Genomic DNA, 15,381 nt, shown 5'->3' on the forward strand with positions numbered 1-15,381 from the left:
CTGCTTATTTAACTTATATGCAGAGTACATAATGAGAAACGCTGGGCTGGAGGAAGCACAAGCTGGAATCAAGATTGCCGGGAGAAATCTTACATATCAATAACCTCAGATATGCAGATGACACCACCCTTATGGCAGAAAGTGAAGAAGAACTAAAGAGCCTCTTGATGAAAGTGAAAGAGGAGAGTGAAAAAGTTGGCTTAAAGCTCAACATTCAGAAAACTAAGTTCATGGCATCTGGTCCCATCACTTCATGGCAAATAGATGGGAAAACAGTGGAAACAGTGGCTGACTTTATTTTTCTGGGCTCCAAAATCACTGTAGATGGTGATTGCAGCCATGAAATTAGAAGATGCTTACTCTTTGGAAGGAAAGTTATGACCAACCTAGACAGCATATTAAAAAGCAGAGACATTACTTTGTCAACAAAGGTCCGTTTAGTCAAGGCTATGGTTTTTCCAGTGGTCATGTATGATATGAGAGTTGGACTATAAACAAAGCTGAGCGCCAAAGAATTGATGCTTTTGAACTGTGGTGTTGGAGAAGACTCTTGACAGTCCCTTGGACTGCAAGGAGATCCAATCAATCCATCCTAAAGGAGATCAATCCTGGGTGTTCATTGGAAGGTCTGATGTTGAAGCTGAAACTCCAATACTTTGGCCACCTCATGCGAAGGGTTGACTCATTGGAAAAGACCCTGATGCTGGGTAGGATTGGGGGCGGGAGGAGAAGGGGACGACAGAGGATGAGATGGTTGGATGGCATCACCGACTCGATGAACATGGGTTTGGGTAGACTCCGGGAGTTGGTGATGGACAGGGAGGACTGGCGTGCTGCAATTCATGGGGTCGCAGAGAGTCGGACACGACTGAGCGACTGAACTGAACTGAACTTACTTTGCCAACAAAGGTCCATCTAGTCAAAGCTATGGTTTTTCCAGTGGTCATGTATGGATGTGAGAGTTGGACTATAAAGAAAGCTGAGCACTGAAGAATTAATGCTTTTAAACTGTGGTGTTGGAGAAGACTCTTGAGAGTCCCTTGGACAGCAAGGAGATCCAACCAATCTATCCTAAAGGAAATCAGTCCTGAATATTCATTGGAAGGACTGATGCTGAAGCTGAAACTCCAATACTTTGGCCACCTGATGCAAAGAACTGACTCAGTGGCAAAGACCCTGATGCCGGGAAAGATTGAAGGCTGTAGGAGAAGGGGACGACAGAAGATGAGATGGTTGGATGGCATCATCAACTCATGCACATTAGTTTGAGTAAACTCCGGGAGTTGGTGATGGACAGGGAAGCCTGGCATGCTATAGTCCATGGGGTTGCAAAGAGACACAACTGAGCGACTGAACTGAACTGAACTAAATATGTTCCATATGACGCTGTAATGCAAGACATCACACCAGAGAGCAGGTGTCTCTCGTCAGTCATGAAGACAATCATTACAGAAGGTCTTACTCTTCAACCACATCATAGTTGTACAACCATTCCCCTGATCAGATTCCAGGACTGCCTTTTGCACTGTTCAAAGATAGTGTGGTCAGCCTGTATTGTTAGCAGAAAAGAGAGAGGCAAGAAAAAGGGAGAGAAAGCTGATTAATTTTTAACACCCAACCAGAAGACATCAAGGTGGTGATGGTCATAGTCAGATGTTGGGGTTTACGATGACTTGCATTTCATAGCTCTTCAGGGAATGGGTGGAGAAGGCACTGGCAACCCACTCCAGTACTCTTGCCTGGAAAATCCCATGGACAGAGGAGTCTGGTAGGCTGCAGTCCACGGGGTCGCTAAGAGTCAGACATGACTGAGGTGACTTAGCAGCAGCTGCAGCAGCAGCAGGGAATGGGAGATTAGAGCCATCCATGGTTCTCAACAGAGGGCAATTTTGCCTCTACCGGCGACATCAGACAATATCTGAAGACAGTTTTGATCAGAACAGCTGGAGTGGGGAAGGGTATGCTGTTGGCATCCAATGCATAGAGGCCAGGAATGCTACTAAATATCCTATGTTGCACAGGACAGCCCCGCAACAAAGAACTACCCAGCCCCATGGTTAATAGTGCTGTGGTTGAGAACCCCTGAGTAGAGAAAGGGTCATTTCAAGGGATTTGGTTGTGTTTTCATGGCCCGCCTCCTAAATTCTGTACTCAGGAAAATGACTTAAGAATATTGTCAATTATCATATGTGAAACAGAACACCATTCCATGTTCGATGCATGAGACAAATGCTCAGGGCCTGGGCAATGGGATGACCCAGAGGGATGGGATGGGGAGGGAGGCGGGTGGGGGGTCCAGGAAGGGGAACACATGTAAACCCATGGCTGATTCATGTCAACATATGGCAAAAACTATTACAATATTGTAAAGTAATTAGCCCCCAACTAAAATAAATAAATTTATTAAAAAAAATAAAAATAAAAATAAAACTTCTATACTGACACCTAAAAAAAAAACAAAAAAGAATATTGTCAAATACCCATACCTGTACATTTACTTTCTCTTCATTGCTTAAACTACAAATAAAATTTTGAGAAGACCTCAGATCTTTGGGCATGCAGTAACTCATTCTGGACGCCAGGGGTCCACCCTACATTGTCCTATTAGTGAAGGCAATACTGAACCTGTTTCATTCACCACCCAGCCTAAAAATATATATGGAGAGCGATGCTGAAACCAAGCTTTTAGCATATCTTGGATCAGGAAGTACAAAGGGCATCTCTCTCAAAGGTGATCCCAGAACTGTGGTACAGCTATTAGGAAGGGAGGTCCAGTGGCTCTGCCCCATTTCCAAGGACTTTCTGGCCAATAAGTCCCCACTTCTTTCCAAGCCTCCTACCAAAGGCGGGTGTAGGACCATAGTTAGAGAGTCTTCAGAACTGGATGCACAGAGAGGTATGAGTAAGAGGCTTTAAGGGAGTCTAGTGAAATAGTGAAAGAAGAACTGGGCTCAGAGTCACAGACAGCAGGAATGTATAAAGGATAAGGGAAGGAGCCCAAGCACTCGGATGAGAACCAAGAAAGCTGTGGTGAACAAGAGGGCAAGGTGAGGAAGAGGAGAAAGAAACAACCTAGAGAGGAAGAGGGGATGTGCACATGAGAAGGAAAGGAGCAGCTGAGGGTGGGAAGGTGTAACACAATGAGGAGGCAGGAATGGAAGGAACAGTGTCCTAGGTTGGGGGACTAGCATATGCAAAAGTATGAGAGAGATGCTACAATGACCAGCTGAGAATGAATGAAAGAATATTTTCAGTGCTGGCAGTAATGAGTAGTAAGATGGAGTTCTATCTCTGTATGAGTTCCAAATAAAGCTTGAACAGTTGCTCCAGCTGAAGAATGGAGAAAGGATTTGAGGGGAGTAGGGCAAGAGGCAGGGAAGAAATTCAGTGTCCTGGCCCAAGTTGGAACAGAAGAGAAGTGAACAACTTCAAGCAATACTTTGGAAGCAGAACTGTTAGGACTTGGTGATTGAATGGACAAGGGAGAAGAAAAAAGCAAGAATGATATCCAATGTGGTATATATGTACAATGGAATATTAGTCAGTCATAAAAAAGGAATTGATGCCATGCACATCAACATGGATCAACCTAGAGATTATTGTAGTAAGTGAAGTAAGAGAAAGACAAATATATCACTTATATGTGGAATCTTTAAAAAATGATACAAGTGAACTTACTTTTGAAACAGACTTATAGACATAGAAAGCAAACATGGTTACCAAAGGGGGAGGGATAAAGTAGGATGTTGGGGTTAATATATACACACCACTATATATAATATAGATCATCACAGGGACCTATTGTATAACACAGAGAACTCTACCCCATACTCTGTAATAAGCTATATGGGAAAAGAATCTGAGAAAGGATATATATATATTTATATATATGTGTGTGTGTCTGTGTGTATATACACATATAACTGAATCAATTTGCTGTACACCTGAAACTAACATAATATTGTAAATCAACTACACTTCAACTTAAATAAAAATAATACTTTGAAAATAACACAGAAAACTAGGAATATATTTTTTCAGAATGCCAGAAGATGTACATTAAAAACAGAAAATTCATTATGGGAAACAAATGTTGTTGATCTTATGTCTGAAAAAATAAAAGAAGAAAAACAGAGTGCTATCCAGGACTTGGACGTGGACCATGGTTTGGATAGTGGAGCTGTTCATGGAACTGGGGGAGACACAGGCGGGGGACCAGGCTAGGGTGAAGTTGCCCATGTTGACTGTGGGGTGCTTGTGGAGCCCCATGAGAAACAGCTCCGGATAATTATCTAATGCCATGTTTCTCAACCTTCACAGTAGATTAGAATTACAAGGAGTTTCAAAACCCATGACACGTAGAACTGAGCCGAGGCCAATGAAATCAAAGTCTGTGAGGGAGGGCTCTGGTCACGGGTAATTTTTAAACAGGTGATGCTGTTGGGCGAACTAACGATAATGGTCTTCACTGCAGGGCTAAAGGATATAAAAATCTTCCCTCCTATCATTCACTCTTGGTTTCTACATCATAAAACAGGAGTAATGATTCTTAGGTGCTTCACCAGAGCGTTGTGAGAAACAATTACAATTAGGAAAAGCTTTGAGAGCCACGGATAAAAGACAACAGGACTCCTTTAAGCATTATTTTTACAAGTTTCATCTGCTTTTCCTCATGATCTCATCTGTGGTTCCGTATTAATAAGAGGGAGGGTTGGGAGGATTGCGATGGAAGGTCAGGGTAAACTGCAGTGAGGGGTTGTGTAACAGAGGCAGACGGTTTCCTTGGTGACTGACCACTTTCCATGCAAATGTAACTCCCAGGGCCACATGGAAATACAAGAAGGCCTATGAATACTTTTGGAAGGACTTACTGCTGGAAAAGTTTGGGGTTCTGAAAATTAAAAAAAACAATGTTTAATTACTGTGAATTTCAAGGTGCTAAAAGATTTGCAGTGGGACTTCCCTGGTGGTCCAGTGGTTGAGAATCCACCTGCCAATGCAGGGGACACGGGTTCAATCCCCAGTCTGGGACGATCCCACATGCTGCGGAGAAACTAAGCCCATGCAGTACAGCTACTGAGCCCAAGCACTGATAGCCCGGGCTCTGCAACAAGAGAAGCCATCACAATGAGAAGCCAGTGCACCGCAACTAGAGAGTAGCCCCTGTTTGCTGCAAACAGATAAAGTTTGCGAGCTGAAGACCCAGTGCAGACAAAAATAAAGATGAATAAAAAATTTTAAAAAGAACTTTAAAGGAAAAAAATAAAAATTAAAAATGTGCAATAAGGAGACTTCCTTTCCCATAAACACACCCTCAACACTCAAAGTGTAGCTTATACAGGGTGAGTGGTTCTCTCTCTCAGGTTATCCACGGCCCATTTCTCACCATGAGCTCACTGAGAATGTTGACAGAATCCCTCTAATGGTCTAATGGTACTGAGTCACTGACTATATTGTCAAGGCCATTAATCACACCACCACTCTTCCCACCATCTAAGAAATTCTGACCTCCAACTGCCAACACATGATGCAAGGCAAGACAAAAAGAAGTAACTGCTTAAGAAATTCTTTAGATTTTTTTGCTTCTTAGTGCTAATGATGTGTATGTGAATGTTAGGCCCCCAAAGTGGAAGTATATGAACTGGCATGAAGCAAGATCACTGCTCTTTAGGTCACTGAGTGCATGTAAGATCCTAAACCTATAGGATTATGATCAGAGAAGAAATGAAACAAAGGCATAATTAAGGCTTGGAACATAATTCCTCAAATAGCTGTTGTCCAGTGATTTTAAGGACTGTTTGCTAGCCTCTTGGAAAGAAAATGTTCAGATGGCTCTGAGCCTATCAGCAGGGTGAACAGTTGTGTCCAATAAACGAAAAGCTGCTTTGCTCACCCACTGACCTCTGTGTTCCACCAGGGGCCTTGAAAAAGCTCTACCTTGCAACGGTTCACCACCAAAAAAAAAAGTTTGTCTAACAGATTTGGACAGGTTTCTTCACACATCCATTGTGTGCAGTCACAGGACTGGAAGACATCTTGGATCTCGGAGTTATTCTGAATCTGATCCGCTCCTTTTATAAATGAAGAAACAGAGGACCAGAGAGAGGACTGCCTTGTTTAATCACAAGGCTTTCTAGAGTCTCCTGGGTTGCAAATGGTTCTTTATTCCTGTGAACTTTCTGAAATCACTAGTATGTGTCTTTTCTTATTTCGGCTCTAATGCTCTAATCTTGGATGAAGGATGGCTTTTGTGTTCAATTTCACGTATTTTTCTTTATGGAAAATGAACCACATCCAGCAATTCCACTCTTTGCCATCCCACCCCATCACTGCTGACAGTTAGAAGCTGTAAAGGAATCTGAAAACTTTTAGTCTATTTTGCCTTTAGGCAGATTGACTCCAAAACAATCCTAATCAGATGAACACATTTTTCAATCTTAAAAATATCCACTGATGAAAAATGTGGCATTTTCCCTCTGGAAACTGCTGCTATTTGTGCTTTTGTTTACTGAAAGAATGTCACTGACCACCACCCTCCTCCCCCACAATGGCCACAGAGCGTGAACTCCAAGTCTCTTTCCAGAGGTCAGTTGGATCCAGTCTGTATGAAGAAATCGACTTCCCTTGTGAATTTCAAGATAAACAGGGCTGCAAGCTCTGACTGTGGTTTTTTGCATAGCACAGCTATGATTTTGGTCCTCTCCTCAAGATGCTAGACAAAATTATCTCTCCAGTCCACTCGTTCCCCATTTAGCTGAGGGGACCGGCCATCACAAGAGATCATTCAGACCAACCCTCACACAGAAAGTCATTTCTTTTCCCTAACTAAAAAGATCTCCCCAGGCAAAGCTTGCAAGATCTCCCTTAGAAACACATTCTTCCATCTCACCCCAGTTTATCTAAGTCCTTCATGAAGGAATTAAAAAGAATTTTTTTTTTTACCCCAAGTTGAAAGAACGCCTTCTGAAAGTTTTGCCACTTACTTTGATATAGGGGTGTTTTGCACACGTTGTGCCCCACACATGGGAACAACGCTCCTCTTTTCTATGTTCGTAGAATTCAGGATCTTGTAAGATAGCCACCCTCCGTCCTCCGTGTGTCAAGACAAACTCACTGCAACCTTCCAGCCGTGTCTTATCATGCGCAGAGACGGGCAGTACTATAGGGATGCTCATGTTGATCACTCCATCTGTGGAAAGAGCCATGTGATGTGTGAACATGAGGTACGAGGCGTGTGCTCCTTTAAAGGGGACTCCCATGTGTGCCATTTCCTGCAAAAGGCATCAAGACCCAACTCTAACGTAGCTGTGCTGCTGCACTAGTTTTTCTAGAATCTGTGATCAATCCTTTGAGAAGAAGCTTCCCAAAGCAAGAGATGGAGCGTTTGTGAAAAGTGGGCTGTTTCAAATTGTGGAGATGGCTTCAGTAAGTGACTTGGAGGCCCAGGAGGGAATTGTCTCCCTTCTGAGTTCCCTTTGGAAAGTTCTGTCCTGACTTCCACACACTAGGGAGCTTAGTCTTTAAAAATCCAATTAGACCAAAGAAAGGCAATGCCTGGCGTCTCTGCAAATCCTGCACCTGCAGATTAAAACACCTTGCAGATAGCAAGCCTTATACAGGATCCACCTTTGATTGAATCGTGGATGAGGAACCCACAGATACAGAGGCTGGACCATGGGGCTGGAGCATGCACAAAGTTTGGTATATGCACTGGATTCTGGAACCAACCCCCTGAAGATTGGAAGAGATGACTGTGATTCCTTAATGAAGCCAGAGAACATAAGAGAAATTACATAGCTGTTTCCCCCCTTTTGTAGTGGTGCCCCAACACTCCAGCAAGTATGTCAGACTTTCTGTTGTACTTATAGTGAGAGAATGGGGGCACAGAATTAAGGGTGTAACACTAAAGAATATTTGGGCAATTTAGGGGGTGTTGCCAAGTTCAAGACTCAGAAGGGAATGAAAGAAAGGTAAGTAAAGAAAGCATTCAACTTGTTACCAGTTTAAGCTTGACTGCTCACTGCTCCTCAGACCAGTCTATGAGAAATGAGTTGTTGGGGCAAGGAATAGCAACTTTATTTGGGAAGTCAGCAGACCAGGAAGTTGGTAGACTGGCGTCCGAAAGAACCATCTTTCCTGAATCCAGGCTTTTTTTATACCCAAAGGGGAGGGGATAAAGTCAAACATTTCCTAATTCCAGTCAGACTCCGGAGGGGATGTGTTAATATCTTCCTCACTGCAGCCATTCTCAGGTGGGCCTAGTCAGGATGTTTCCTGTGAGCTAAACAAAGGTATTTTAGCTTAAAGGTATTTTAGCTAAACAAAGGTATTTCATGTGAGCCAGGGTTCCCAGAGATGGGGCATTATGTATAATGTAAGCTTATGGGCAACATCCCCTTACTGATTAACTTGTAACAAAAGTTAAAGAGACAGATCAAATATGGAGATATGGAGTGAGATGTATTCTTCCCCATTACAAACTCGGGAATTCAAAACAGGAAGCAAATACTGTTACTTATGGATTGGAGGAAATGTACCATATATTAATGAAGTCTTGTAAATCTAACTGTCAAAAATCCAACTTTTGACCATCTCTGATAAAGGTCTGAGGTCTGAATTCTATCCCCTTAGGGCATAATACTCTCCTGCTAGCTATGAAACAAAAGTTTGCAGGCATATCACTTTGCACATTTAAAACACTCTCTAAAACTTACTAGACATAAGGAATGTCACCAGATATAGACGGTAACTTCCAGCAATAAAGAAATTCTGTCCATCATAAAATTCTGCAATCTGCTCTGGGAGCCTTCTAGACAAGGAAGATAACTGTGCACAGAAAGTAATGATTTTTGTCACTCAAACAACTCCTCTGTTTCAAAGTTCAGAGACAATAAAAGTAGTCCGAGCAAGCCCTCTACAGAGAGCACTAAACTCAAAGCCAAGTAATCTCCTATTTACTACCTGTGTCACTCACCTTCTCTGTGCTCAGTTTCTCCGCTTGGAAAACAGTATCATAAATAATATGTACATCCCTGGGTTACTGAGAAGAGCCATACTGTAAAGCACTCTATTAATTTATGATGAAAGATCATTAAGCCCACCGCATAGCATAGTTGATAAAAAGAGGAGGCCTGCAAAGAAAAACACCTTCGAGGATGCTGATGATCTCATTAGAAATCATGCTTTCTGTGGATTGTGGATTACTGACCACAATGCTTATAAAGAGTAGCTTGACTAGAATAAAGTAAAACAAGATGCAAAGCAAAAGGTTGGCAGGGTGCTGGAGGAAGCCCAGCTTTGCCTGCACCATGCTTGCAGTGCCGCCTTCCGTCAATGATTCTGGGTTGAACTCCAAAGAATGCGCCACCCTTCTGTGGCCATTGCCTCATCTGGTCCACTAGATTCCAGCCCGGAGAAGCCTCTGATCCACCTTCATCTTGGCCTTGATTGAAAATCCCGACTAAGGACACAGCACTCCCTGATAGGCTGTCAAGACAGCTAATCTGTGGGATGTTGTGGAAGGGAGTTCTACCAAGGAAAAATGCCAACTGATCTCATACACCTGTAGCTACAACTCCACACAGGTAAAAAGTTTACTGTTGCTTCCCTATCTTGATCAACTTTTCCATTGATAATACATAAAATTATCCTACCATCTAACTCGGTGCTGAAATATCCTCTATAGCTTCAGACATTGACTCAGGCTTTCAGCCCTTTTCCATTATGTGCTTCAACTCTGGTGGGAACCACCCTGATTATTTTACTGTGGTATAACTCACTGTGAAAAAGAGTATCATGGTTTTTTAGCTTTAGTTAGTCCAGCACTTACTTCATGTTTAATTGAATAATTTTGCTTTGCTTTAAATAATTGTCAAGCCTCTTGTTTTAACCTTGCAGATATGCTTATCATTTGTTTGGGACTGTTTCTAGGCAAAAACTAAAATACTTTTTATTGACTAACTAATCTTTTTTCAAGGAAAAACAACAATGATGAAAATAATACTCAAGGTAAATGATATCTTCAGAATTCTACCTTTTTCTTCTGGTACAGCACAGACATTTACTATCCCAGTGGGTATGTATTTATTCCCAGTTTTATAACTATCAATCATCATACCGTGAAATTAAATTCATGCATAATCACTTATCACAAATGAAATACAATCATCTACAATCCAACCAGGTGCATCCACTTTAAATTGCATCTAAAATTGACTTATCTTTCATCAATTAAAAATGTTTTATAAATGCAATGGGAAAAAAATTCCAGATTTGTGAAACTAAATGAGGACCCTCAGTAGAAGTAATTAGCAGAAAGGATTATACATTTTTAAAATCTCAAGAGCAAAATATGCAATAAAAATTCAGAAACAACTTCACTTTTGTCAGCCAAATACATTATAAACAACAGCTGCATCTGATCCAGAAATTTCCTGTTACTTGGACTCCTATCAACAGAAAGCAGTATTATTCTATTATAACTGGTTGGATCATAAACTGTTAGCAATTCCAACTGTTTCATTTAGATTTTTTTAAGTTATGTCCTTACCATTTCTAGTTAATATAACACATCTAATTATAATAATTTAACTACTTGGGAAGTTAAAGTACATACCAGGAAGGAACATGCCTAGAGAAATACAAACACAGTTAAGAAAAATATTGTTTTCAACTTTCCATCAAAATAATAGTAAAGCAACAATGTCAAAGAATAAATTCCTATTATGAAACTTTATACATACAATATACAAATTACTGAGATTTCTGCTACAGCCATTTCTAAAAATAGAGAATATAAGACAGCAAAAAGCTGGAGAAAACAGAATTTGTATTGAATACTGTCCAATACAATCCAAAAGTATTGTTTAAATGATTATGTTTTTAAATAATTATAACATATGTCAAAAGCTCCTCCAACTTCAGCAAGAAGTTGCCTCTTATAAATAAGTGATGTTATAACTACTGTCAGCCTTTGGGAGGTGTGGAGGCAAGCTGCTCTAGAACATCCTAGAATTCCAAATGTTTGGAGGACATGAAAGTACGCCCAGTAGAAAAAGTGCAGATATAGAACCAGGATAACTTGGATTTGAATCCAGACTTCCAGTGAGTTATTTAACCTTCCCAATACTACTCCCTCATATGGACAAAACACCTTCACAGTGGCGTTAATCCAGATTAAATGTGATCTCCAATGTCAAGCACCAGGGTCAGAATGCCTTATGTGCTGAATAAATGCTGGCAGTATGTAGGAAAGCTCTCAAGCCCTGCCTTAGAAAGTCAAAGCCATAGAAGACTTGCCATTAAATGATCAGATCACACAAGGCTGCCATGTCTTAAGCCTACTTGGATGCCACCAGTCAAAAATACAAGCTTAAGGTTCCATTTGTAAATTTAGATGTGACATTTATTATTGGAGAATCTGTGACAACCTCGAAACTATATATTCCAGTGAGAAATAAAGTGATAATAATACACTGACATGAAAATAGATCCTTGAGTAATATAAAGAATAACTCATATAATCATCAAAAACACTAAAAAGTGATTTTTTATTTTGTTTTTGGACTGAGTACACTGAACTAATTTTTTTTATATACTGAACTAATTTTTTTTAACTATGGGAGAAATTGTGAACCTTTGAGAAAATTAAAACCAAAAAATAGTTTTGGGAGACAGAGTCAGAATAGAAACCTTACTTGCAGACTGTTAGGTGATCAAGACGTGCAATTGTTTAACGGTGGATGAAAATGGCCACATCTCTGACTACAAAAGTTATTTCAAATTTTCAATGGTGGTGACTCAAACTTTCATAAACTGGTTAAAATGAAATGATATCCGTATAATAATATCTTGCCCAACCTTTTGATATAGAGATACATCATTTTTGAAATTTAACCCTGTCTACTCAGTCCAATGGCTTCCTTGGTGGCTCAGATGGTAAAGTGTCTGCAATGTGGGAGACCCCGGTTTGATCCCTGGGTTGGGAAGATCCCCTGGAGAAGGAAGGAGCCTGGTAGGCTACAGTCCATGGGGTGGCAAACAGTCAGACACGACTGAGTGACTTCACTTTTCACTCAGTTCAAAATTCATCGAGCCAAGCTCTTCCATGAGATTAACATGGTATGGTAGAGGACAGAGTGTTTCAACTGCCTTATGCTATTAGTAAATGCCCCCAGGGCTGCTGATGTGCAGGAGAAAGGCTGAGCCCACCCCTTCTACAGGAGCAGTTCCACTTTCATCTGTTCTATACGTGGCCTCAGATTTCACTGAAACAGCTATGACTTAAAAACACAAAAAAGCTTGACAACCACTAATGTGGTTGGAAAACCCCTCCACTGAGTTCAGAAGATGAACTGCTCTGCCTGTCCCAGCAAGCTCACATCTGTCTTCATTATCTATCTCCAGCAGCTAGAACAAAACCTGACATCCAAGGACACTCAATGAATATTTGTTGGCTAGCTGATGAGCATCTTATCTGTGCTACTTCCAAATGGATGTGACTAGAGATAAGCCTCTTAGTCTGTTCAAGACTTTCATGTCCTTTTAATTGTAAATGGGGGTGGCAGGGAGGTGTTAATATATGGAATATAATATATGGAATATATTGAACCAGGTATTCTTTTAAATGCTCAACATCCCAATGAGAAGGTTAAGTCTTTTAAGTCCCAGTGAGGTAGGTACTTTTATTAACATCCCCATTTTACAGATAAGAAAACTGAGGCCCAGAGTGTTTAGGTAATGTGCTCCAACTTCATAGCTAATCACTGGCAAATGAACCCAGAGTTGGGCTCCATGGCTCACTCTTATCCACTATGATATTCTGCCTCTACTTAGGCAGAGGTGGGCTACCTATTATAGCCCTGGTAACTATTTTTATTAATTATGTAGGAATTAAGGAGACTTCTGGAGAGTATGGGGAGGTTTGAAGCCTAACTACAGCTGGGGTTGCTTTATGTCCCATTCCCTGGGCACAAGCCTAGAACACAAACATCTTTCTCAAGAAAGAACACCTGAATTTTTCTTCCTAAAAGGTTTGGAGCCCTGCTCAGTATTATAAATTCAGTGTGCATCTATCACTATCCCTTCCCCATGTATCAATAATATCCCAAGATCTTGAAATAGATAAGTGCTAATTGATAAGGTCAAGACAGTTCTAGAAAGGAAATGATCATAGAAGGATCCAGAAATGTTCTGAATAACACATCCTTCCAATCTTGACAAGAGCAGTTCTCTAAAAGCCATTCAGCTTCTTCCCAGAAAGCTGCCTTAAAATCCCCTACTAGAATTTAGTGGATGAAGTCATCCTAATATATTTCATGTATGGACATGAATAGCCACACTTGACGCACCAAGGAAGGCAGCTGCTACAGTAATGTTTGCTGGAGGATGGGAGGCATCCCACAAGTCAGCAGTGATGCGGAGCTCACCCTGGCTCCCCCAGGATGGTCCAGGCAGCTGGCAATGGTGCTTCTCACTGTCCACTGCCTTCTGATATCAGGGCTAGCAAAGGGCAAGTGGAGGTGAAAAAGACTTAACCTTCTCTTGACTGTGTGGAAGTTAAACCTTCATTTTTTGATTTCTTAGCTTTTGGTAATCAATAATCCTTTGAGGATAACCAAAAAAAAAAAAAACCTAAAAATGGAAGCTTATACATAATTGGACACATCATAAATACATATTTTCCCAATATGTTTTACAAACCAACAATTAGCATTTCTTGTTCCTGTGAAGACTTCTGAGAAATATTTTTCTACTGATAAAGAGTAAGAAACAAACAAAAACCCATACCGTCTAGCAGGGTGCCAAAGTGTATAACCTGCAAGTACTCCTTTTCTCTCATAAAACCTTTGAGGGGAGTGGCCCAGCCTTCACTCAAAACTTGGACCCACTGAAGATCCAGCTGCAAAACACAAAAAAAGACAGGTGAATGTTTCCATGAGCTCTGTGTTCCAGCCATCCGGCCCCAAGGCAGTCCGTTCTTACTCAGCTGAGAGGAGAATGAAGGCAGAACATTTTATGTTTTAAGTGTTCCCAGATGTAATGCTGACCCATGATCTAGGGGATGGAGAAGTGTGTCTAGAACCTTCTATTGGGAGGGTGGCAAAAGGATTCCAAATTGGGATGATTTCTTTGAGCACTTTGGGCCCTATCTATTCTTATAATTTGCAACTGTGTTGAAGATTCACTGTACAGTCTTTATTCCATAATAATTATGGTTTGGCTACGTTGTTTCCACCAGTATGCTAGCTATTTGATTGAATTGGGCAAACCATTGACTCTAAGATAAATGTCCAAAATTCTTGGCATGATACTAGCTCTGGCCCTAGGGCCACCTGTAGGAATGTTCACCTGCCACCACTCCCCACCCAGGAGCCTAGTCACCAACAGTGCCAGGCCATGTGTAGTCTGAATACACACATGGTTTCAAGCCCATCCCCCCCTTTACCTGAAAACCCTATTCATAATTTAAAATCCAACTCAAAAATTAAACAAATAAAACCCAGCTTGTGGACCATTGCTTTGAAATCTTCCCTGTCATCCCTAGGATCAAAAGAATTAATCATTAGATTCTCTGAAGTTCCTCTGTACCTTCCAGACCATTCTGTTATTGGAACTCAAATTCCACAATTATAATTATGTGTTTCTCATCTGCCTGAAGCATTGGAGAACTCAAAATTTATTGTGTAGAGTCAGGGAGCTCTGTTTATAAACTTGTCGTGAGTTACTACAGCCTGGGGTGTTCATGAGCTGAAGCACATTCCCAATGTACTCTGCCTCATAAAAATGTCCAGGGTTTTAATGGGTACCAAGAGGTTACCAATGAAGACTTGATCACCTTGTATGAACCAACTAACCCTAACCTACAGAGCATGTGTGCTAAGTTGCTTCAGTTATATCCAACTCTTTGCAACCCTATGGACTGTAGCCCACCAGGCTCCTCTGTCCATGGGATTCTCCAGGCAAGAATACTGACGTGGGTTGCCATTTCCTCTTCCAGGGGATCTTCCCAACCCAAGGATCAAACCCACGTCCCTTCTGTCTCCTGCACTGGCAGGCAGGTTCTTTAAGGTAGGTTCTTTACCACTAGCGCCAGGAAGCCCTAAAGAGGCCAAGGTATTTGCAGAGCTGTTTGCTGGGATTGCATCTTAACATCTTCCAGGTGGTAAATCCATGTAACTAAAACTCCCTCTACTTAGACTGGACTCTCCCTGATAAAGGAAAAGTGCGATGTGCAGTGTAGAAAAAGATCAAGGCATTCATATCACTTTAGATTAGGGTTGCTTTTTGTTTTAGTAAAACTCCTTCTCAGTGGTCCAAGAAACACTTATATTCTGGACAAACTATTTTCTTGGCAACTGTCAACAAATAATTACTGCCCAG

At 41.2% G+C, this 15,381-nt stretch overlaps 1 protein-coding gene across 4 annotated transcripts in view; it reads right to left on the minus strand.

Moving 5' to 3' along the window:
- PAPSS2 (3'-phosphoadenosine 5'-phosphosulfate synthase 2) overlaps positions 1-15,381 on the minus strand; it is an 83,799-nt gene that overhangs the window by 15,334 nt on the left and 53,084 nt on the right. For 3 of the 4 annotated variants that reach the window (XR_014073106.1, XR_014073104.1, XM_081556868.1), the window contains exons 7-8: positions 13,789-13,900; positions 6,984-7,189 (exon numbers count right to left, since the gene is read on the minus strand). Coding sequence is in view for 2 of the 4 variants with exons in the window: in XM_081556868.1 (XP_081412994.1) it covers positions 6,984-7,189; positions 13,789-13,900 (318 nt within the window). In the remaining 2 variants the exon portion in view is untranslated. Of the gene's footprint in view, positions 1-6,983; positions 7,190-10,615; positions 10,631-13,788; positions 13,901-15,381 lie in introns of all 4 variants that reach the window. The other variant, XM_081556883.1, reaches the window with a different exon arrangement.

Source organism: Giraffa tippelskirchi, chromosome 2 (assembly GCF_054371585.1).
Source record: "Giraffa tippelskirchi isolate mGirTip1 chromosome 2, T2T-mGirTip1v1.2.pri, whole genome shotgun sequence".
Lineage (NCBI taxonomy): Eukaryota > Metazoa > Chordata > Mammalia > Artiodactyla > Giraffidae > Giraffa > Giraffa tippelskirchi.